We start from the raw sequence: 23,510 nt of genomic DNA, 5'->3' as shown, positions 1-23,510 counted from the left end.
GTAAGCCATAGGGCAGAGTGCTATGTAAGTAATAGGCAGGACATGTACTCATTTAATTTACATGCCCTGGTAGTGAAAAACTCAAAGGTTCGTTTTCCACTACTCTGAGGCATGCCCCTCTCATAAGCCAGCATTAGAACTGCCCTTATATAGTTTTAAGTGGTAGATTCTGATCTGAATAGGAGAAGCCCTGTCATTTTTAGTACACCCAGAAGGGGTATAGAAAGTCCTGCTTACTGGTAAAGTTGGATTTAATATTTCTATTTTAGAAAAGAGGGGGGATTTTTCTATACTTACTGCCTTTTGGCCTTACAGCCTGTCTCCAGTATACATCTGGGCTGGGCTGGTTGACAGCTCCCCTTGTGCATTCCACCCACACAGCCATTAAACTCAGGACACTCAGCCACAGCTGCATTGATCTGCATACTGAATTGGTTTTCGTGGGCAGGAAGAGTGGAGGGGTTCTCACTTACACTTCAAAGGCCAGTGACCCGACCCCACACAAAGGACTGATAACACCCCACAGGGATCCTGGCAGACAGGGCTGGGTTGAAAGGTCACCTTGTGCACTTCAAAGCCACTCTTTGAAGTTTTCCCTCACTTCAAAGGCATTTTGGGGTATATATACTGGGCCTCTGACCCCACTAAATCAGACAGTCCTAGACCCGCAACTGGACTCTGTTAGACGGGCTGCCTGGCTACCTAAAGGACTCATCTGGACAGCTTTGCTGAGAAGGACTGCTGCCCTGCTTGTTGCCCTGCTGCCTGCTGGCCCCTGACTTTGCTGGAAGGACTCTGCCTTCCTCACAAGTAGTCTCCAAGGGGTTAGATTGAGCTTGCCTCCTGTTCTGAAGTCTCAGGACCTCAAAGACCACTCAGCACACACAGAACAAGGAAAATGCCTTCATAGCTTGTTTTTGTGCAGGTAGGTGTCCTTTCTTCAAAAACAACAATCCTGACAACGCAGAGACAATGGTGCAAGGGTGCCTGCATTGGCCCTAGGTACCAAATTGTGCGTCAGAACTAGCTAAAAGACAGGAATGCACATATCTCGTAAATACAGTGTATTCATTCCCATTTGATTTGGCCTAGGGCCGTTCTGCAAAAAGAGTTTCAGAGCTGCCCTACAACAAATATTTGTAAATGAAGCCCCCAAGATGTACATATTGGGTATGTGAGTTTGGCATTTTACTAGACTTTTTGGTACAACAAATATAACATAACAGAACACAGTAATTTCAAACAGCTTAGTTACTCACCAATCTGATTGCATACAAAATATGTCCATAACAGTAGGCCATGACACCCACAGGGGCCACTAAGCAGGCGAGAAAGAAAAAGAGCACAAATGAGGCATCGTTGGGGTCTCTGGAGCGCCAGTCCACTGAGCAGCCAAGTCCGTGGATTTCCAAAGTGTACCTGTTCCATCCTACCAAAGGGGCCCCTGTCCAGGCCAAGGAGTAGAGCCAGATGTAAGTGATAGCCCTCCACGACCAGGAAAAGTCAACTACTCTTGCTTGTACAACCCGGATGTATCGTTCGTAGGCAAGAACGGTGAGTGTTGTAATCGAGACAATCCCTGGAAGACACAAATGCAGTTGTAACACCATGAAAAATTGCCTTGTGTAAAGAGTCAACAAGATTTAAAAGCTTACATCAGTCAGGTAAACAATTAAATGTCACTACAGATAGCAGAGGCACACACATGTTTTTGTATTTTTTTCATACACACACATACATATGTTTTTGTATTTTACGTGATAACTGAGCTTTGACAATTTGTTTTATAGAAATATAACATCTTATTAGTTAGCTGGAATTTGGGGATTTTATGAAAGTAATGGTGTGGCTGAAAAAACCCCCAAGTCATGCTAGTTACTCATTGCTTATATCATCTCGAACAGAAGTGAGGAAAGACAATAAAGGAACACTGCGCAGAATTCAGGCAGCCATTTGTTTGCAGTTTTTTGGCATGTCTTGGGCTAGGGCCCTGGTATTACTGAAAATGTAGAGATGCCAGAACAATTCACTCATATTGCTTTTAAGCAAATACAACAATGCCACAAATGTATCTGAATACAATGCCTCTCCACACATAAGTTATGGCATTCTAAAATTATGAACAGATGGGTAAGGACGTTTTGTGGATCACCATTGATTCTCAGTTATTTTGGGCTATTCCTTTTCTATATGGAACAATATTCTACTTGCAGTATAGTTTAATGGGAGCGTGTATTGACTTCCTATGACTATTAACATGTTGATATAGCCCTGGTGCCATTATTTCATAGCCTACACATATCAAAGGTGAGTGCTTGCTGCCATTTATATTCCTCTTACAGCCTTACTCCAGGTGATTCTAGGGCATCTGAAATCAAGTGCACAAGGTATCTGCTCCATATTCCAGAATCTGAGCTGCAGTAACGTGCAGTACATCTGACTGTATTCAATGACCCTAACAGTAGCCACGACACCCACGGGGGCCAGTAAGCACGCAGGTTTGCATTTCAAACTTTGAATAAGGAGTTTAATATTTTGTGTAGATCATATGTCGTGCAGAGGGCTCCAGAACATTTGTCAAGAAGATGAGCTCCCTAAGGGAAGGATGTCAGGAATGATACTGAAACTGGTTGCTACAGAACATGGTCAAGAATGCCAGGAAAATTAAAGAAAAAATGTCTATGGTAGGTGGGACGTATGGGACGTATGATCATAACTGGAAGAGATCAAAGAGAGGGACTTCCAGATCATACTTGGAGGCAGAACTTTATATACTGCCCTTCCCCTTAAGAAGGTGCCTAGCAACTTTTCTCTGTTGTACTGGCTCCTTTACTTTTGCTCAGGTCATTCTCTATTGTTGCGTTCATCACCCTTGTTGTTTGTTCCCTTTCAGTCCCATGTACTTCTTGCCTGAATTCTGCCTCCTCTCTTGAAAACAGTTTGATACTGTTTGCTGACTTCACCCTTAGGAGAATATGTAATCCATATAGAAGAGGCAGACAAAGAGCTATGGCCAGGCATCAACCTTTATTAAAACCCTTAATCCATAATAGAAAAAATAAACAAAAAAGAGAACACCCTGAATTATAATATCAAGTTTAAATAACTTTATTCCTCCAATTCCTGATAATTAACCTGACCGTCCAGGGTTATCATCAATAGTATCCAGTTGCCAAGTTGTCGGGGATACACAAGCAACATTCAATTCCCACATTAGCACAAACCTCACTCTTAACTGCAGTTACCAAGTAAAAGGCAATCCTACTGTCAAATGGGAGAGGGCTGTTGGGATTTGGTTTGATGTTAATACTTTCAGTAGCGTCGGTGGTGGCATTAGCCATTCTTGTCACCCTTCTTTAGTGAGAGGTCAGTCCCATAGTTCAGAAACAGCATTACACAAAAATGTCTCTAAACTTCTCTTTCTGCATTTTACATTTATTTTGAGATCTAAGGAGAGGAGACACATTATTGTAATGAGACTACTGGATTTGAGCGACAGAATCTCCTGTGGTGTGGGTGACTGAATCTAACCCACTACAGGTGACATCTGTCGACCTAATCCGGGTTTTTCTCCGGCTAACTAGCAGTGCCTCATCTCTAGCCTAGAGCAGGGATGATTGGGCAGCAGAGCGCATGGCGCAATTGACTACTCAGGGAAATCGTGGTCACTCAGATCGCATCCGTTTCTCTCAGTTACATTAGTCTCACATATACAAGGACAAGCAGAGGCAGTATATGTTTTAATAAGGTTTTAATGAAGCAACTGCATCCTAGATAATAAAGCATGTACTGCCATGTTGTCACTAGAGTCATTAAAATAATTCCTACCTAGGCTATATTAGAGCACAGCATGTTAAGCTCTAGTACTGCCCTTCAGGTTCCCCTGGGAAGACATCATCCCCCATACCTGAGCAAGAGGCCTGTAGCCTACATAAGCAGCTGCAGCAATTAGCTCAGCAATCAGCATACAGTCACGGACATCCGGCTGGAATCTCCCTCTAACGTGTATGGGACAGAGAAGTGTTTTTATAATAAAACAGCTGATGTTCTGAGACAATAGCCCTCATTATAACCTTGGCAGTAAATCCCACTTATCGCCATGCTGACTGCCGCCAACATACCACTGCCGCAGTGGATTACCGCCACCTATATTATGACCCACACATAGCAATGCGTCGCTATACAACCACACACACAAGTCCGCCAGACCAAAGGTCAGTGATAAACTGGCGGTACCAAAACCCACACTGTTACGCTAACAGAACTATGCCCACAACATTATGACTCACGAATCACCGCAGCGGATATTCAATGGCACTAAACCATTGGCGGTACATACCGCTGCGCTCAAAATACACACACACTAACAAAACAACACAACATTGGACAATTCAAACTACACACACCTGAAACACATACACACATCACACCCACACACCACTATAAAACACACACCCACATTACCTGCAATCCTTTACCATTCCAAACAAGTGCCACAAGAGAGATAGCAAGACCACAGACAAGACCACAGACACACACCACAATCACCTATACACCATCCACACACCCCACATCACACACCCCAACACAGCACCCCACACACCCTCAACCACACCACTCACAATACACCCATGGCACTGCAATGACACCCCAGGTTCTCTGAGGAGGAGCTAAGGGTCATGGTGGAGGAAATCATCTGGGTAGAGCCACAGCTATTCAGATCACAGGTGCAGCAGACATCCATTGCAAGGAAGACAAAGCTATGGCGGAGAATCGTGGACAGGTACAGCGCCGTGGGACAGCACCCAAGAACAAGGGATGAGATCAGGAAGAAGTGGAACGACCTACGGGGGAAGGTACATTCCACAGCAGCAAGACACCAAATAGCTGTACAGAGGACTGGCGGTGGACCCCCACCTCCTCACCTACAACTAACAACATGGGAGGAGCAAGTCTTGGCGATCATGCGTCCTTAGGGCCTGGCAGAAGTAGGTGGAGGACTGGACTCTGGTAAGTCAAATTTCTATTACTATCATCCCACTACCTGCATGCCATCACAAACCGCCACCCCTACCCTCAATCCCATCACTTCACCACCTCCCACATACCCCACCATCACAACCCACTCATCCCAATACCAAGCCCTGCATTTAACACCAAGGCATGGATACAACTCACAGGCCTGCATGGACACCGATCACTAAAGCATGCACATTAGAGAGAATCACCTAGCCCACAAAATCACTACTCATACAAGGCAAAGCTGCCAGGGCAATAACAACAGTACAGGGCAACACACCCATGCAGAAGATGACACACACAGAAACAATAACACTGCATTTACATCCCCACAGGTCCCCCACCCAACGTCATTGGAGAGGAGGTGCCAGCAACCGCCAGTCCACCCCCAGAAGAGGCACGCAGTGATGACAGCAGCTCTAGAAGCACTGATCTGGATGACCAACCTGGCCTATCAGGGAGATCTCACAGTCCTATACACAGTCCTATACCACCACAGAGCCTCTCCCTTCAGGAAACACCACCACAGTACCCACCCAGCGGTCCCATACCTCTGTCCCCAGAACACGTCATTCAACTGTGTGTCCATCACTACAGGGACCCCAGGCCACCCCACAAACACAGGACGATCAGGGACCTGGGGTAAGTGGAGGTGGGCACACGGTTTAGGGGACAGAGGCACAGGACAACAGGGAAGCTGGGAGGACTGCTGTGCGACAGAGGGAGGACAGGCCCAGGGAACCGACTCTCCAAGAGGCACTTACCAACATCTTGGGAGCATACCACCATTCTTAAGAGATGATGGGCCAGATACTGGACAGTACCTGGAGATCAGGGAGAACTTGAAGGACATCAACACCACCCTGGTCACCATTGCAGGGGTGCTGGCTGACATGGCCAACACCATGAGGGAGGCAGTGGCATACCACCACCGGGCCCCTAACAATAGCCAAACCGATGAACAGCCTTTCACCTCTGCTGCCGCTAATGGACAGGAGGCCCCACCACAGGACCAACAGGCCACCAGCACCCCACCCCCGCAGAATGAGAACCACTCCACAAATGGTCCATGAGATCCAGGCAGAAGCCAGAGAACATTGCCAAGACCCCCGCCAGGAAATAGGACTCTCCTGAATGTCACCCTTGTGTCCCACTCTGTCACCCTGTCCACCTTGAACTGCCAATGCTCTACTTCCCATGCCCCCTTGGACAATGCACCTGTGATACAAATAGACTGGACTCCGTGCTGGACTTTCCTCCATCATCAACCCAGCCCATTGCACATCCCCCTCTAATCATTAGCACTTAAATAAACACCCTTTGAAAAAATACATGTATGGAGTCTGTCAAAGCATTTAACCATGTATATGTTTAACAAGCTTTAACCCTTTCCCTGCCACGGATGTAATGGTTAAGTCCGTGGCTGCGTCTTTCAGGAACCACGGACGTAACCATTATGTCCGTGTACCGGCCCTCAGGGGCAGTGCTAGCGCTCCCCCCAAGGGTCACCCCCCATCCCCTCAGGCCAGAGCTGCAAGGGGAATCCTTTCCCCTTACAACCCCGGCCCCTGCCCCCCATGACGTCAGCGTGCGATCGCGCGCTGACATCATGAAAGGGTGAAAGACGCGCTGTAAGCCATTTGCTTCCCGCGTGTCTACAAGAAGGAGGTGAGTTTTCACCTCTGGACGGGGGGGATGCCTCTGAAAGAAGCATCAAGGGAAAGGGAAGGGTTTTCCTTTCCCTCGATGTCTCTTTGAGCATTCCTGCTGCCCGATCCCGATGCGATCGGGCAGCAGGAATGCACACTAGGCACCAGGGAATATGTTCTGTGTGCGTGTGTGTGTATTTTGTGCGGGGGCATAATTATTTACGCCATTTCTGCCCCCCCGGGCCGATTTTTAGGCCGATCTGCAAAGCCACTAGACACCAGGGATTGTTTTCTTGTTGTTTGTTTTCTTGTGTTGGGGGCGGCCCCTTGGGCAAGGGTCGCCCCCATGGGCCCAAATATATTATTGGGCAGTTCTGCCCCCCTTGGTGCGCATGGGATAATGTATGTGTGTGCTTTGTGTGGGGGGGTGGCCCCTTGGGAAAGGGTCACCCCCCAAAGGGGGCAATGTGATGTAGGCCATTTCTGCCCCCCTTGGGGGCATATTGGACTAGTGTTTGTAGGCCCTTCTGCCCCCTGGGGGGGAAGAAACCATGAAGAAGCCAGGGATTTTTTTTTGTGTTGGGCAAGGATCGCCCCCAAGGGGCAAAAAGTACTATTGGGCAGTTCTGGGCAGATCGGACATTTTTTTTTAGGCAGGGCAGAATCCACTTAGCACCAGGGATCATGTGTGTATGTGTGTGTGCTTAATGTGGGGGGGTGGCCCCTTGGGCAAGGGTTGCCCCCCAAAGGGGGCAATGTAATCTGGGCGATTTCTGCCATGAGAACGCCAGGGATTTTTTTCTTTTGTTTTTTGTGTGTGTTGGGGTGCCCCCTGGGGCAAGGGTCGCCTCCAAGGGGCAATAAGTACTATTGGGCAGTTCTACCCCCCTTGGGGGCAGATTGGCCTATTTTGTTTAGGCCCATCTGCCTCCAGGGGGGACAGAATCTACTTAGCGCCAGTGATCATGTGTATGTTTGTGTGTGTTCTTTGTGTGGGGGGTGGCCCCTTGGGCAAGGGTTGCAAAAGGGGGCAATGTAATCTAGGCCATTTCGACCCCCCCATAGGGGCAAATCGGCCTATTTTTTTTTTTTAGGCCCATCTGCCCCTAGGGGGGCAGAATCCACTTAGCGCCAGGGATCATGTGTGTGCTTTGTGTGGGGGGGTGGCCCCTTGGGCAAGGGTCACCCCCAAAGAGGGCAACATATTCTATGGCATTTCTGCCCCCCTTGGGGGCAGATTGGCCTATTTTTTTTAGGCCCATCTGCCCCCAAGCAGAGAACACTAGACACGAGGGAAAATTTAAAAATGGTTGGTGGCGGGTGTTTGTCAACTGGCGAAGTATTTGCATTTATGATAGTAACAGTTTATTTCTCCTTTTTGTTTTAGTTCAAAGCTTTTGCTGACTTTGCTGTGGCTTGTTGCAATTTTGGCAGTGGGTGTCCTGTGTTTTGCATAGTTGCATGTTTTAGGTAAGTAAATAAGTTTACTCCAAGTGAGTATTGTTGCCATGCATGGATGACATATTTGTAGGTGGTGTACTGAATGGAGGATTGTGTTTGAAATTGTCCTTAGATTTATGCACAATGATTATTGTATTGTCTTACGTCTAATTTGCTTTTTTTCCTCTTTTTAGTGGGATATAATTGGTGATTGCTGTAGCTGTGCAGAGTAGTTGCTGGTGAGTCAAGCTTTTTCAGGCAAGTGAGCAGTATAGTTTTTGGGTTTATAACTCTTTGTGATAAAGCTACACTTTGTTTGTTACTTATCTTACACAGTGCTGGTTGTTGGAGGTGCATTTGTCCAGTTAACTTTTACAGGAAGGATCATGACTAGCCGTAGCATGACCGCTCAGCATGTTGTTAGTGTGTTTTTTGTGTTGTCTTCTTACCATGATTATGAGAGTGACTCTGCATCTGAGGCAGAGGAGGAAGTGCAAGACTCTGGAAGTGAATTTTCTGTCAGAGAGGAATCATCTGATGATGAATCCACTCTCAGTGCTGATGAGGAGCCTGTTTTAGAGGAGGACACTGAAGTGCTGATGGTGCAGAAGCCAGCACCTGAAAGGCTTCCCATTGGAAGACCTGACACATGGGTTGTACCGAACATGGAGCAGCCCCAGTTGCCTGCGTTTACTGGTTTCCCAGGGTGTCGAGTTAATATGGAAAAGTTTTTGCCTGTCAACTTTTTTGAGTTGTTTATGGACAATATATTTTTTGAAGAGATTGTTGAGCAGACTAATTTGTTTGCAGAGCAGTTTTTAAGGAACAACGCTGCCAGACTTAGGCCACACTCTAGAGCTAGCCGGTGGATTCCCACAAATCTGGAAGAATTGAAAAAGTTCAGGGGTTTAACTATTTTGATCGGGCTGATAAGGAAGCCATCACTGTCTTCATATTGGTTTACTAGTCCCATGATGGCAACTGCTATATTTCCTGCCATCATGAGTCGTAACCGGTATGAGCTTCTTCTTTGGATGTTGTAATTTCTAGATAATGCTTTTGCCTTGCCACGAGATCACCCTGATTCTGACCGTCTTTTTAAGATTAGACCTGTCCTTGATCATTTGGTAGATCGGTTTTCAGAGATCTATGTTCCAGGCAAAGAAATATCTGTAGATCAATCTTTGGTCCTGTTCAAGGGTCGTTTGGTTTTTAGGAAGTACATTCCTAGCAAGAGGGCACAGTATGGAATTAAGATGTATATGCTGTCTGAAAGTAGTACAGGATTTGTTTATAATTTCTGGGTCTACACTGGTAGGGATTCCAATATTGACCCCCCCTGGTTGTCCACCCACTTTTGGAGTTAGTGAGAAATTTGTGTGGGAACTTGGTAGACGACTGTTTAACAAAGGTCACCATTTATATGTAGATAACTTCTACACTGGAGTTCAGTTGTTCAAGGAGTTGTTCAGAGTGGACACTGTTGCTTGTGGCACAATCCGCTCTAATCGGAAAGGCTATCCAAGAGAGCTTGTCTGTAAAAAACTTGAGAAGGGACAGTGCAGTGCCTTGCGGAATGATGAGCTGCTAGCTCTGAAATTTGTAGACAAGAGGGATGTATACATGCTAAGTACCATCCATGATGAGAGTACTTCACCTGTGGCTGTTTGGGGTCAGGTTGCCGAAGTGTGCAAACCTGTGTGCATTTCATACTATAATAAGCACATGGGTGGTGTTGATAGAGTAGATCAGAGGTTGGAACCTTACACTGCTGCTCGTAAGTCTTATGTTTGGTATAAGAAATTAGTGGTTCACTTGTTCCACTTGGCAACTTTCAATACTTTTGTTGCATTCAAGGATAGTTCTCCAGAGTCAAGGGTGACATTTGTGAAATTTCAGGAGTCTATCCTAGCTACCTTTGTTGTGCTGGAACAGGCAAGAGTTCCTAGAGAAGCAGTGGTGGAAGATGTGACTATATTAAAAGATTGCCACTTTGCTGAGCACAGTCCTCCCACGGCCAAAATAACTTTCCTACTAAGAGATGTAGAGTCTGTGCTCGAAGAGGTATCAGGAAGGAGACTAGGATGTACTGCCCTGATTGTCCTTCAAAGGCTGGGCTGTGTGTGGGTGGTGGTTTCAGGAGCTACCACACACAGAAGAATTATTGGGAAATTCTGTGAGCGTAAACTGCTTTTTTATATTTTTAAATGTTCAGTTTCACGGTTGGCATTAGTCATGTATTCAGTTAGAGCTTTTGTGTTTGTAGTTTTGTACTTATTTACGATTAGTGGTTTCTTTGTTGTTTAAAAACAAAAAAAGGGGGATGGTGTGTGTGGGGTGGCTCTTGGCTGGCGGTGTGTGTGGGGTGGCGCTTGTCTGGCGGTGTGAGTGGGGTGGTGCTTGGCTGGCGGTGTGCGTGGGGTGGCGCATGGCTGGCGGGGCCAGCCAAACGCCAGTCCACACACTCATCAGCTGGTGTGATTGCTGTATTAGGCATGTGGGCGAATGAAAGTGATGGGCCCTTGATTGGTGCTGTCTGTCGATGCGAGTGTTGTAATGTGCTGGGCCCGTGGCTGGCGGCGTGAATGGTCTTGTGCATGTCATGTATGAAAGATGTGTGAGTGGACTGTAAAGCGGTTGGTGCCTTGCCGTGGCTTTACAGCTCACGAGCTGTGAGTCATTGTGTTGTATTTGGAAATGTAAGTTCCCCTTAAGGAACCTTGGGATGGAATGGAGAATGGTGATGGGGAGAGAATGTGGGGGCGAAGGGCATTCTAGCTGGGGAGATCAGGACGACGGTTGTTGGTGCATGTTACGGAATAAACCTTCTTGAAAATTGTTTGGTTCTATAATTGAAGGTTATTACAAATTTGGCGACGAGCTGCGGGAACACCACACATGTTTGGGAGGACATATTCTTCATGTTTCTTCCGTTTTGCTGTACTGCTGCTGAAGGATCGACTGATTGAGTAACCTGTACATCCTATTTGCCGTGCAGCAGTGTCCCATCTTTAAAGAAGTCTTTTGGAGCAAGTATAGACTGCTTACTATTTTATCCGCTTTCATTTTTGGGAATTTCTGATGCCTCTACACGGCTGTCTGTTGCTTAGCAATGGTGCCGCTCAGCTATTGTCTGTTAGCCGCGAGCGTATGTTGCTCAATCAGACAATCGCGTTTCAGAAATCAGCTGTACAGCGCGAGCGGATTTCAAAAGACGCGCGTTCAGACTTTGCACTTCGTTTGAGATAAGAAGTGTTTTGAAAATCAACAAAGTATATTGTTTTAAAAGAAGTGCTTACCGGACTTCGTTGTTCATGTTTACTTCTAGTTCTCGCTTCACTTGCTGGATTTCAATCCATTTCCTGTTTACCAGGAAGGAAGAGTTTAAGGATTTCTTTCCTTTTTATAGTAGTTTTTATTTTATCTCTTCCTTTTCATTTTAATTTGTTTTGGAGTGGTTTAAACTTAAAAATATCATAAAAAACACTTGTGTGAAGAAATATATATATAATATTTTGGGGTGAGTTCATTTGTTCAAAAATAAAATAACAATAAAAGAAGAAAAAAGACATTAATAATAATCTCATAGGCAGGATGCAGTTTGAACCGCCAGCAAAGTTTCTGCAACTTAAAGGGGACCCGCCCATACCGTGGTCGAGATGGAAGGAGGAATTTTTTACTTATTTAAAAGCTATTGATGAAGATAATATGTCACAAGAAAGGAAAAAAAATATTTTGTTACATTTTTTTTAGGTCTGAGGGACTACTCTATTACAGGACACTCCCGCAAGGAGTTCTTCAGGATGAAGACACTGATGTGTTTCAAGATGCCCTAAACAAACTGGAGAATAGGTTCAAACCAACTACTAGCATAGCTTTGAATAGATTCAAATTCTATACTAGAAGCCAACAACAGGGTGAGACATTTGATGAGTTTTTAACGGGGTTACGAGGTCTTTCCATGCACTGTAACTTTGGACCTATAACCGATGAGATGATTAGGGATCAGATTATTGTTCATGTCAGGAGCAGAAGAATCCAACAACAATTGTGGGTGATGGGTGATCCAAAGTTACAAGATGTAATTAATACTGCCAAAGCTTTGGAGCAATCGGAAAAATGGATGAAGTCGGTGCAAGAAACTGAAAAGAATAAATTAGCGAACGTGGATGTAGTTGGAGCTATTGGTGGTAACAACAATAACATAAAAAAAAAATGACTTGGAGCAAAAAGGATGAGAAAAATACTAAACTTAATAGAACATCATGTTACCGTTGTGGCAGTCCGACTCATTTGTCAAATTCTCCACAGTGCCCAGCAATTGGGAAAGAATGTAAAAAATGTAGAAGAGTGGGACATTTTGCGAGAGTTTGTAAAGAAGTTCAGAGAGGTGATAGTGACAGTAGAAGTAAAGTTGCATGCGTCTATGAGGATAGAGAGAGAGGGGTGGTGTTGTCTGTTAAGAATGATTCTATGAACACAAATGGGAATGTGGTGAAACAACCTAAATGTACAGTTCTTATTGAAGGTCAAGAGCTAGAATTGATGGCGGATTCTGGATCCCCTTGGACAATCATCACGTGTGATTATTTTGTTCAGAAATTTAGCGAGGTATGGAGTATATCCAGTTTAACATGCTCTGATATTGTGGCGGAAGGTTTTGATGGTACTGCTATTGATATGATTGGGTATGTAAACACCATGATCTGTTTTAAGGACCGTTCTGCACAGATCAAGTTATATATAGCGAAGAAGGGAGTTAATGTGTTTGGATGGAGAGACCAGGCAGGATTGGGGATAATTTTGAATCCCAGGGCTCGTGAACCTGTAATGTTGATTGGGGAAAGTGATAAAGTTAAGTTGATTGTCTCTAAGTTTCCACATGTATTTTCTAATACTTTGGGCAAACTGAAAGATTATAGTCACAGGATTAGACTAAAAGAGAATGCTAAACCTGTGGTGCAAAAGTTAAGGAATGTCCCTATTAGTGTGCGTGCGGAATTGAGAGATATGTTGAGGGAAATGGTGAAGGGAGGGATTATTGAAGAGATTGAGTCATCTGAATGGGTTTCACCTATTGTATTAGCCAGGAAATCGGATAATTCCTTGAGGTTATGTGTGGATTTGAGGGCGTTGAATGCCAATATTATAGTCAATTGTCATCCTTAACCCAACATAAATGAAGTTGTTAGTCTACTGGATGGAGCGGAAAAAAATTCCATACTAGATTTGAGGTCAGCTTACCACCAAATTGAACTCACTGAGGATTCTAGACATCTGACTGCCTTCATTACACCACAGGGCTTGTTTCAATTTAAACGAATGCCTTTTGGGTTAGCCTCTGCGGCATCAGTAATTCAGAGGGCCATGTTAAATATGTTCAAGGACATGGATAAATTTGTGAAGTGTTTCCAAGATGACGTATTGATTTACTCCAAAGATGAAGAGGAACACAAAAAACATCTAGTTAAAGTGTGCGAAGTGTTTAGCATGAATGGTTTGACTTTGAAATTTAGGAAATGTCATTTCTTTGCCAAGTCAGTTGATTATTTGGGACATACCGTCTCAGGTGAGGGTGTTGTTACAAAACAGGCTTTGGTTAAAGCCATTATAAATGCACCTGCACCTGACTGTCGAGAAAAACTCTTGTGTTTTGCAGGATTATGTGAATACTACAGTAAATGTATTAAAAACTTTGCTACCAAAATGGAACCCTTAAGGGAGTTGACGAGAAAAAAAGTGGATTTTGTGTGGTCTGAAAGGCAGGAGAGTGCATTTAAGACTATTAAAAGAGAGATTGCTGATGTACCCACACTCAAACATTTAATGTCCAGGCACAGTGTGTGGTAACGGTGGATATGTATGCCAGTATGCTAGTATGTATGGTGTAGGTGGTGTGTTGTCCCAAAGATGTGGCAAGGAAATGTGGAATGTTACATTTGCATCACGTACCCTAACTGATGCGGAGAGGAGGTATGCGGTGATAGAGAAAGAGTTATTAGCTTGTGTCTGGGCGATTAAGCATTTTCGGAATTATATTTGGGGTTCGCGTTTTGTTCTCCAACTGATCACAATATTGGGTATTCTATCTCCAGGTGGAGGGTGGAATGCGACAGCCCGAATTGCTAGATTAGTTTCGAAATTGCAAGAGTATTCTTTTCAGGTGGAATATGTGCCAGGGAAAAAAAAGTCTGTGGCTGATTGTTTGTCACGGCTACCTCAGAATGATTTGGAGGCTCAGGATAAGTGTGGAAATGGTGACATTGACATTGTTTCGGTAGTGTCTCAATTAATTTCAGAAGAGTTTAAAGCAATTGAAGAAAAAGATTGGCTTGATAAAGACCAAAGAGATTTGATTTTGCAAGCGGTAAGACAATATTTGAGGCTTGGTTGGCCGAGGAAAGAGTGTATCCAGGAAGAGGTGATGCCTTTTTTTAAGGTAAAAGATGATTTAGAAATTGAAAATGAGTTAGTATTCAAAGGGGGGAAGTGTGTTCCACCCGAAGGCATGCAGGCAGTCATTTTGAAGTTGGCGCATGAAGGGCATCCTGGAATGTCATCTATGAAAAGGCTCATCCGCACTTCTATTTGGTGGCCGGGAATGGACAAGATGGCGGAGAGGACGGTCAGGGAGTGCGGGGTATGTGTGAGTGCTGAAAAGATGTTGAGAACGGTGCCAGCTCCATTGCGTCCTGTTCAGTGGCCTGATTCTCCGTGGCAAAAATTGGGCTTTGATATTTCTGGTCCGTTTTTGTTTTTGCCTCATGAGGCTCGGTTTGCTTTGGTGTTAGTGGATTATCACTCCAAATGGCCTGAGGTGAAGATGGTACCACTGGTCACGACGAATGTGGTGATTGAGTTTTTCAAAGAGGTGTTTGCCAAAGAGGGATATCCTGAAATCATTGTGTCAGACAATGGTGTTCAGTTGGTGTTGAAGGAGATGCAAAGGTTCCTCAAATATTGCAATATTATGCATGCTACTACTTTGTTATATGAACCACAAGAGAATGGACAGGTTGAGAGATTTAATCGAGTTTTGAAGGAGTGTATTTGTTGGGAGCGTGGTTTTGGGGGTTGTGGAAGGAGAAAGTGAGAGAGAAATTATGGCATTATCGTATCACTCCTCACAGTACCACTGGTGTTAGCCCTTTCAGGCTGTTAAGGGATAGGGATCCCGTTTCCAAATTGTGTCCATGGTGGTTTAAAAGGAAACATAACAAAGAGTTTGAGAATGTTGATGTGGAAAAGATTGGAGATTATGTGAGACTGAAGCAAGAGAAGAGTAAGGAGGCGTATGATAAAAAGTGGAGAGTAAAGGATCCTATATTTGCCGTGGGAGATTGGGTTAAGGTAAGAAAACCCGGGTTGATAAGGAAGGGTATGTCCAGATTTAGTAAGGCCATGAAAGTGATAAAAGTGTTCAGGAAGAAAGTGGTTACACAAGATGGGAAAGTTTGGAATGTGAGCAGACTGGCTAAGTGTATTCCTGAATGTGGGGAAACACAAAGTGAAAATTCAGCTGTTTCTGGACCCATTGTCTATCAAAATCATGAGGAATTTGCTTTTGGGAATATAAGCCAGGATGATGCATGCACTGGAAGGGGAGAGTGTGAGATTCCTGGTGGCATAGACTGTAGGGAAAGTGACGGACTGTGTAGCATGGAAAGTTTGGAGGATTCGATAGCCTCAAGAGTAAAGTTGGAGGGTCGTTCCAGACAGATGTCTACTCGATTTGTGGACTATGTGTGAATAAGGAAAATATATGTACAATAATTATTTGTCATTGGATGTTACTCTGTTTTCTCTATTTCTCTATTTGTTTTCTCTTCTTTTATGTATTTGTTTCTGTTTATTTTAAGGGGGAACATGTGTTGTATTTGGAAATGTAAGCTCCCTTTAAGGAACCTTGGGGTGGAATGGAGAATGGTGATGGGAAGAGAATGTGGGGCCAAAGGGCATTCTAGCTGGGGAGATCAGGACGACGGTTGTTGGTGCATGTTACGGAATAAACCTTCTTGAAAATCGTTTGGCTCTGTAATTGAAGGTTATTACACATTGGTTAGGTTTTTTGGCTTTTCAGTTATTAACAGTGCATTTCATTTTTGTGAAATCTCTTGTTAATAAAATTTGATCTACTGAACCATCACTCACCCTCGTGCCAAATCAAACCAGTATGTGTGGTAAAAATGACAAAACCTGCTCTGCTGTAATCAGGTATCACAGCACACTTGTGACACGCTAGGTGTCTCAGGTGGGACCCCGATGATGAAGCATGCCACCAACTTGGTTGGTGGGTGAGGGGTCTTTATCACATGACCTAAGTGCATTTCTTTTCACAATTTTAGTGTTTGGCACATCACAGACATATGTGGACACATCAAAATGATATATTACAAAACTACCTGTGTTTGGGGGGGCACCTATGTTCTTTGTCGTGGTTGTGGCCTTCATCTAGGGAAGCCTACCGAACCCAGATTTTTTTTTAAACTAGACAACCCAAGGAGTCCAGGGAGGTGTGGCTTGCGTGGATCCCACAACATTTTCTTACCCAGACTCCTCTGCAAACCTAAACATTTGCTTAAAAAAGCATATTTTCCTGACTTTTCTTTGTACGATCACCGCTCCATCACAAAATTCCTACTCCCCAGCGTTCCCCTCAGTCTCCCAAGTAAAATGAGACCTCACTTGTGTGGGTCCCCAAAGCAGAGTCAGCCTAAAGATGTATAAAAGAAGAATATGTGCTTATCAACTCACTGTGCTATCCCCTCATCCTCTACAAGTTTTTGGCCTTTTTCTATTGCAGGCACCTGGCCCACCCACACAAGTGAGGTATCATTGTTATCGGGAGACTTGGGGAAATGCTGAGTGGAAGGAAATTTGTGGCTCCTCTCAGATTCCAGAACTTTCTGTCACTGAAATGTAAGGAAAAAGTGTTTTTTTAGCCAGATTTTGAGGTTTGCAAAGGATTCTGGGTAACAGAACCTGGTGAGAGCCCCACAAGTCACCCCATCTTGGATTCCCTTAGGTCTCTAGTTTTTAAAAATGCACAGGGTTGGTATTTTTCCTTAGGTGCCGGCTGAGCTGGAGGCCAAAATCTACAGGTAGGCACTTTGCAAAAAACACCTCTGTTTTCTGTGGAAAAATTTTATGTGTCCACGTTGTGTTTTGGGGCATTTCCTGTCACAGGCGCTAGGCCTACCCACACAAGTGAGGTACCATTTTTGTTGGGAGACTTGGGGGAACATAGAATAGCAAGACAAGTGTTATTGCCCTTTGTCTTTCTCTACATTTTTTCCTTCCAAATGTAAGAGAGTGTGTAAAAAAGACGTCCATTTGGGAAATGCCCTGTAATTCATATGCTAGTATGGGCACCCCGGCATTCAGAGATGTGCAAATAACCACTGCTCTTGGAAATACAAAGGTTTTCTTTATACCTATTTTTCACTCTTTATATTTCAGCAAACGAATTGCTGTATACCCGGTATAGAATGAAAACCCACTGCAGGGTGCAGCTCATTTATTGGCTCTGGGTACCTACGGTTCTTGATGAACCTACAAGCCCTATATATCCTCACAACCAGAAGAGTCCAGCAGACGTAACGGTATATTGCTTTAAAAAATCTGACATCGCAGGAAAAGGTTACAGAGTAAAACGTAGAGAAAAATTGCTGTTTTTTACCTCAATTTCAATATTTTTTTAATTCAGCTGTTATTTTCTGTAGGAAACCCTTGTAGGATCTACACAAATTACCCCTTGCTGAATTCAGAATTATGTCTACTTTTCAGAAATGTTTAGGTTTCTGAGATCCAGCATAGGTTTCATGCCCATTTCTGTCACTGACTGGAAGGAGGCTGAAAGCACATAAAATTGTAAAAATGGGGTATGTCCCATTAAAATGCCAACATTGTGTTGAAAAATTGGGTTTTCTGATTCAAGGTGGCCTGTTCCTGAATGCTGGGAAGCTGGTGATTTTAGCACTGCAAACCCTTTGTTGATGCCAGTTTCAGGGAAAAAAGCACAAGCCTTCTTCTACAGCTCTCTTTCCCATTTCTTTGAGGAAAAAAAGAACTTTTCACTGTATTTTGGCTAATTTCTTGGCCTCCTTCAGGGGAACCCACAAAGTCTGGGTACCTCTAGAATCCCTGGGATGTTGGAAAAAAAGGACGCAAATTTTGCGTGGGTAGCTTATGTGGACAAAACGTTATGAGGGCCTAAGTGCGCCCTGCCCCAAATAGCCAAAAAAAGGCTTGGCACCTGAGGGGGAAAAGGCCTGGCAGCGAAGGGGTTAAACACTGCAATATAACTGTACAGTATTGTATAAATAGGAATGACCTGTAGTTGGCTGCAGTCAACACACCAGGAGTGATAGTGGGACAGAAATATCTGAAAATAGAGATGCCGAAGGGTACAGTAAGTGGGCATAGAATTTTTAAAATTAGCTTGCCAGGGACAATGTCAAATACAAAACTGTCAATGTAAAGTGTAATTACAGTGTCTTACCTTTGTGTCATTGGACGTACTGTCTTATAATAGCACTTCTGTTGTCCTCATCCTCATCCTCTGCCTCCTCATCTGCACTGTCCACAGGGTCCACTGCTGCCACACGCCCATCTCCATTCTCATCCTCCTGCAGAAAAGGCACCTGGTGACGCAAGGCAAGGTTTTGAAACATACAGCATGCTGCGATGATCTGGCACACCTTCCTGGGTGAGTAGCACAGGGATCAACCTGTTAGATGGAGGCAACAAAACCTGGCCTTCAGGATGCCGAATGTCCTTTCTATTATTCTTCCTGTTCGCCCATGTGCCTCATTGTAACGTTCCTCTGTCCTGGGATTCCTCACAGGGGTCAGTAGCCATGAGAGGTTGGGGTAACCAGAGTCATCTGAAAATATCGAGGGACAACTGTTAGACACACACTAACACTTAGGGCCCACAACATACCCATACACCAACATCCACTGGGTGGGAACCAGGGCTCACCTATTACCCACACCCTGTGCCTCTGGAGTTGAGCCATCACATATGGGATGCTACTATTCCTTAGGATAAAGGCATCATGTACAGACCCAGGATACTTTGCATTTTCATGGGAGATGTACTAGTCCCCCAGGCATGCTATCTGCACATTCATGGAGTGAAAGCTCTTTCAATTTCTGAACACCTGTTCATTTCTCCGCGGGGGGGGCAAATGCAATATGTGTCCCATCAATAGCCCCAATAATGTTGGGGATATGTACCATTGCATAGAAATCAGCTTTCACTGTGGCCAAATCCTCCGCCTGGGGGAAAACGATCTAACTGCATATGTGTTTAATCAGGGCAGACAACACTCTGATCAGCACTATTGAGAACATTGGCTGAGACATTCCTGCTTCCAAGCCCACTGTCACTTGGAAGGAGCCTTTTGCCAGGAAGTTGAGCACAGATAGGACTTGCAAAAGAGGGGGGATCCCGGTGGGCTGACGGATAGCAGATATCAGGTTCGGTTACATTTAGGCACACAGCTCTGTGATTGTGGCCCTGTCCAGTCTATCGGTAAGGATAATGTGCCTGTCCTCCATTGTTGCCAAGTCCACCAGGGGCCTATACACAGGGGGATGTCTCCATCTCTGAATTATCCGCAACGGTTGCAATCTAGGAGGCAAACGGTGAGTAGCTGGTCAGTATCCCATATTTCAAAACATTACACTGCATTGCATGTTATGACTGTAACACAAGATTGTTGTATAGGCCCAAATGGTGCATATGTGTACTGTGACGCAGTTAGGTGCCATGGCCTGCCCTTCCCCCTGAAATGGTGTCCCCCCTGTCCTCCATGGAGTGACATGTGGAAAAGAGGTAATTCCGCTGACGTTCTGCACCATTGCGGGAGGCGGTCAAAAACTGCAGTGCAACTCCTCACTGGATCCCATTGGGCCCAATCGGTTACAGTGGCCAATGGTGATGTACGCCTGTGGTGACGGTATGCACCGCCGTGGACCTGACCGCCATTTTCTATCTGTTCACCCACTTGCTACCTGACCTTCAACAGGAGAGGACCTACACTGCAAGCGCTGCTGTGACCTGTGTCTGGAACCGACCATGGCCTTCAACGCTGCGGAGTTGGAGAGACTGGTGGATGGGGTCCTACCCCAGTACCGAATGCTGTATGGGCCTCCAGACCAGCAGGTAAGAACACTATGAGCACGATGAATGGGGAATAAATGCATGGAGTGCTGTGTGTGAGGGCCTTGTATAAGAGGAGGGTTGCTGGAAGGGTTCTGGGCAGTGTGCTGCATGTATGGTGGGCAATGTCTGTGCGTAAGGGGAAGGGAGGGCTATAGTGTGACACGAGTGTAGCAGGCCTGACGGTCTGACTGACACCTTTTTTCTATGTGTATTTTTCTGCAGGTCAGCACCTATCAGAAAAAGGGTATATGGCGTGCCATTACCAAGGACGTGCGGACCCTGGGGGTCTACGGCAGGCGGAGCACCCACTGGTTGAAACAATGGGAGGACCTGAGAGTCTGGGCAAGGAAGACGGCGGAGGCCCAGCTGGGGATGGCCTCCCAATGAGGAAGGTGGGGCCCGTCAAACCCTGACCACCCTGATGGCCCACATACTGGTGGTGGCCTATCTGGAGCTGGATGGGCGCTTGAGGGCATCACAGCAGCCGCAAGGGGGTGACAGTTTCCAAATATACTACTTGCGTGTGGTGGGGGGGTCTCTGGGTGTGGGATGTCAGCCAGTGGGTGCCCCCAAGCCAGGCCTGACATTGCAGGGTAGGTCCCATGTTGGGCAGGGTTTGATGTGAACCACCTCCAACCAAGCTAGTAGGCATCCACTACTGGGCAAGGGTCTGTGGGACTCTGGTAGACTGTTAGTGGCGTTAGGTATTACTGTCCATGGGCTGGTGACTAGCATTGTGACTGGTAGTGCATTGCCTAATGCGAAGGGCTGTTCTGTGTGTGTGTGTATGTGTGTTGAGTACACCAAAGGTGGTGTCGGACAGCCATTGACCCAGTGTATCCTTTGTCTCTCCCCCTCTTTTTGTTTTGTCACCCTGTCCTTCTGTGCATTGGCATCATCTGGTGGAGGAGCAGAGGCACCGGCGACGGAGGGAGCTGCATCCCACAGGGGCCAGGAGGCCGAATCCACTGACAGTGAGGGCACCAGTTGGATGGAGGGCGAGGGGAGCACCACGGTGGAGACAGGAGGGAACAGTTCGGACAGTGATACCTCCTCCGATGGAAGCTCCCTGGTGGTGGCGGACATCTCTGTGGCCACCCCAACTACAGGTACAAATGCCACCCCCATACCAGCACTGCCCTCCCAGCAGCCCCTCAGCGAGTTTCCTGTGCCCGCTCACCCAGGAGGGTGGCCATGTCCTTCGCCCCAGGCACCTCAGGCCCTGCCCCAGTTAGCCCTGCTGCTCTGAGTGAGGAGGCTATTGACCTCCTGCGATCCATCTCTGTTGGGCAGTCAACCATTGTGAATGCTATCCCGGGGCTTGCAGGCCATTTGCAACAAACAAATGCATTCCTGGAGGGCATTCACTCTGGCATGGCGGCCCAACAGAGATCAATCCAGGCTCTGGTCTCCTCTCTGGTGGCAGCCATTGTCCCTGTTTCTAGCCTACCACCTCCAACTTCCTTTACCCAGTCCCATTCCCCTCAACCCCAACCTATCCCAAGCACACAGGCAGACCAGCGTGCACCCAGGACAACACACAGGAGTGTTTCAGGCAAACACAAGCACCACACATCATCCCACAGGCACTCACACAAACACCATCCAGATGCAGACATACCAACATCCACTGCCTCCACTGTGTCCCCCTCTTCCTCCTCGCCCACCTGCCTCCCAGAAGCATCTACACTCACACCTGCATGTACTACATCCTCATCTACTACCTCCATCACCATCACACCTATCATTACACACCCCTCACTCGCAGTCACCACCCCCACATCCATGCACACGTTCCCTGTGTCATCTCCCATTGTGTCTGTGCCCCCTCCTCCCAAAGTACACAAATGCAAGCACTCAGACACCCAACAGCCATCCACCTCACAACAGCATCCAGCCCATGCACCTGCACCCAAACACAGCAGACAGACACCTCTTACAACCACTTCCTCTTCCTCCACTCCCAAACCTTCACCCTTTTCCCGACCCAATGTCCCTAAGAAGCTTTTCCTCTCCACTGTTGACCTCTTCCCTACCCCTCCCTCTCTTCCTTCACGTGGGACTAGGGTGGTCAGAACCCAGGCGAGCACCTCAGCCACCCAGTCCACGACCACAGTAGTGTCGACAGGTTCTGCAGGTGGGAGAGCATCCCGGGAACCAGCCAGCAGTACTGGAAGTGTGCAGGCACCAGGTGCATCATGGAAGGCCAAGGAGGCACCACCAGCTGCGAAAGCGAAGGGCAAGGAGGCACCACCAGCTTCCAAAGGTAAGGGCAAGGAGGCACCACCAGCTGCAAAAGGGAAGGGCAAGGTGCCAGCAGGCAGGAAGGACAGGAGGCCTGGTGCTGGGACTCATAGAGAGCCCCCACCACCAACCATGGCGGTTCAGCCATCGGAGGCTGCAGGGGAAGGGCTGGAACCTTCCCCCCCACTGCCAGCCGCCGCCGCCACCAGCACAACTGCCAGCACTGCCAGCAGCACTGCCACCAGCACTGCCACCTGCACCGCCACCTGCACCGCCACCTGCACCGCCATCAGCAGCAGCAGCCCCAGTGGGCAGCCGTCCAAGACTGCAGGGGAAGGACTGGAGCCTCCCCCCATCACTGCCAGCCCCGCCACCAGCACCACTGTCAGCACCACCAACAGCACCGCCAGCAGCACCTCCACCTGCACCACCACTAGCAGCAGGGGCAGCCGTCTGAGGCTGCAGGGAAAGGGCTGGAGCCTCCCCCCACCACTGCCAGCACTGCCACCTGAACCGCCACCTGCACCGCCACCAACAGCAGCAGCCCCAGTGGGCAGCCATCCGAGGCTGCAGGGGATGGGCTGGAGCCTGCCCCCACCACTGCCAGCCCTGACACCAGACCCGCCACTGCCACCACTAAGCAGCCATCACCACTGGCAGGCAGTGTGTAGTCCTGCCTCCATGGGCTGTAGTGCGACCTAGACCCTGCAAATTCTGTAGGTGCGACACCCAGGTTAGAGACTGTGACCTTGCACTCCCCAAGATCTGCATCACAGGGCACAAGGCCCCCTCCAGAACCAGTGGGGGAAGCCATCCACTCACCCCATCCTTCCCAGGATGAAGCACACTGGGCACTAGGCCCCCCCCAGAACCAATGGAAGAAGCCATCCACTCACCCAATCATTCCCAGGATGAAGCTCACTGGGCACAAGGCCCCCTCCTGAACCAGTGGAAGAAGCATCCACTCACCCTATCCTTCCCAGGATG

The 23,510-nt window shown here is 46.8% G+C and overlaps 1 protein-coding gene across 1 annotated transcript in view; it reads right to left on the bottom strand.

Annotated features, from left to right (window-relative positions):
* Positions 1 to 23,510, bottom strand: part of OPN3 (opsin 3) — a 592,447-nt gene that overhangs the window by 107,532 nt on the left and 461,405 nt on the right. Inside the window, exon 2 of the mRNA XM_069234505.1 lies at positions 1,260 to 1,579. Within this exon, the coding sequence (XP_069090606.1) occupies positions 1,260 to 1,579 (320 nt within the window). The remainder of the gene's footprint in view (positions 1 to 1,259; positions 1,580 to 23,510) is intronic.

Source organism: Pleurodeles waltl, chromosome 5, assembly GCF_031143425.1.
Source record: "Pleurodeles waltl isolate 20211129_DDA chromosome 5, aPleWal1.hap1.20221129, whole genome shotgun sequence".
Taxonomy (NCBI): domain Eukaryota; kingdom Metazoa; phylum Chordata; class Amphibia; order Caudata; family Salamandridae; genus Pleurodeles; species Pleurodeles waltl.
Note: the sequence above shows the minus strand (reverse complement) of the source record. Positions and strands in the feature narration are given on the sequence as shown.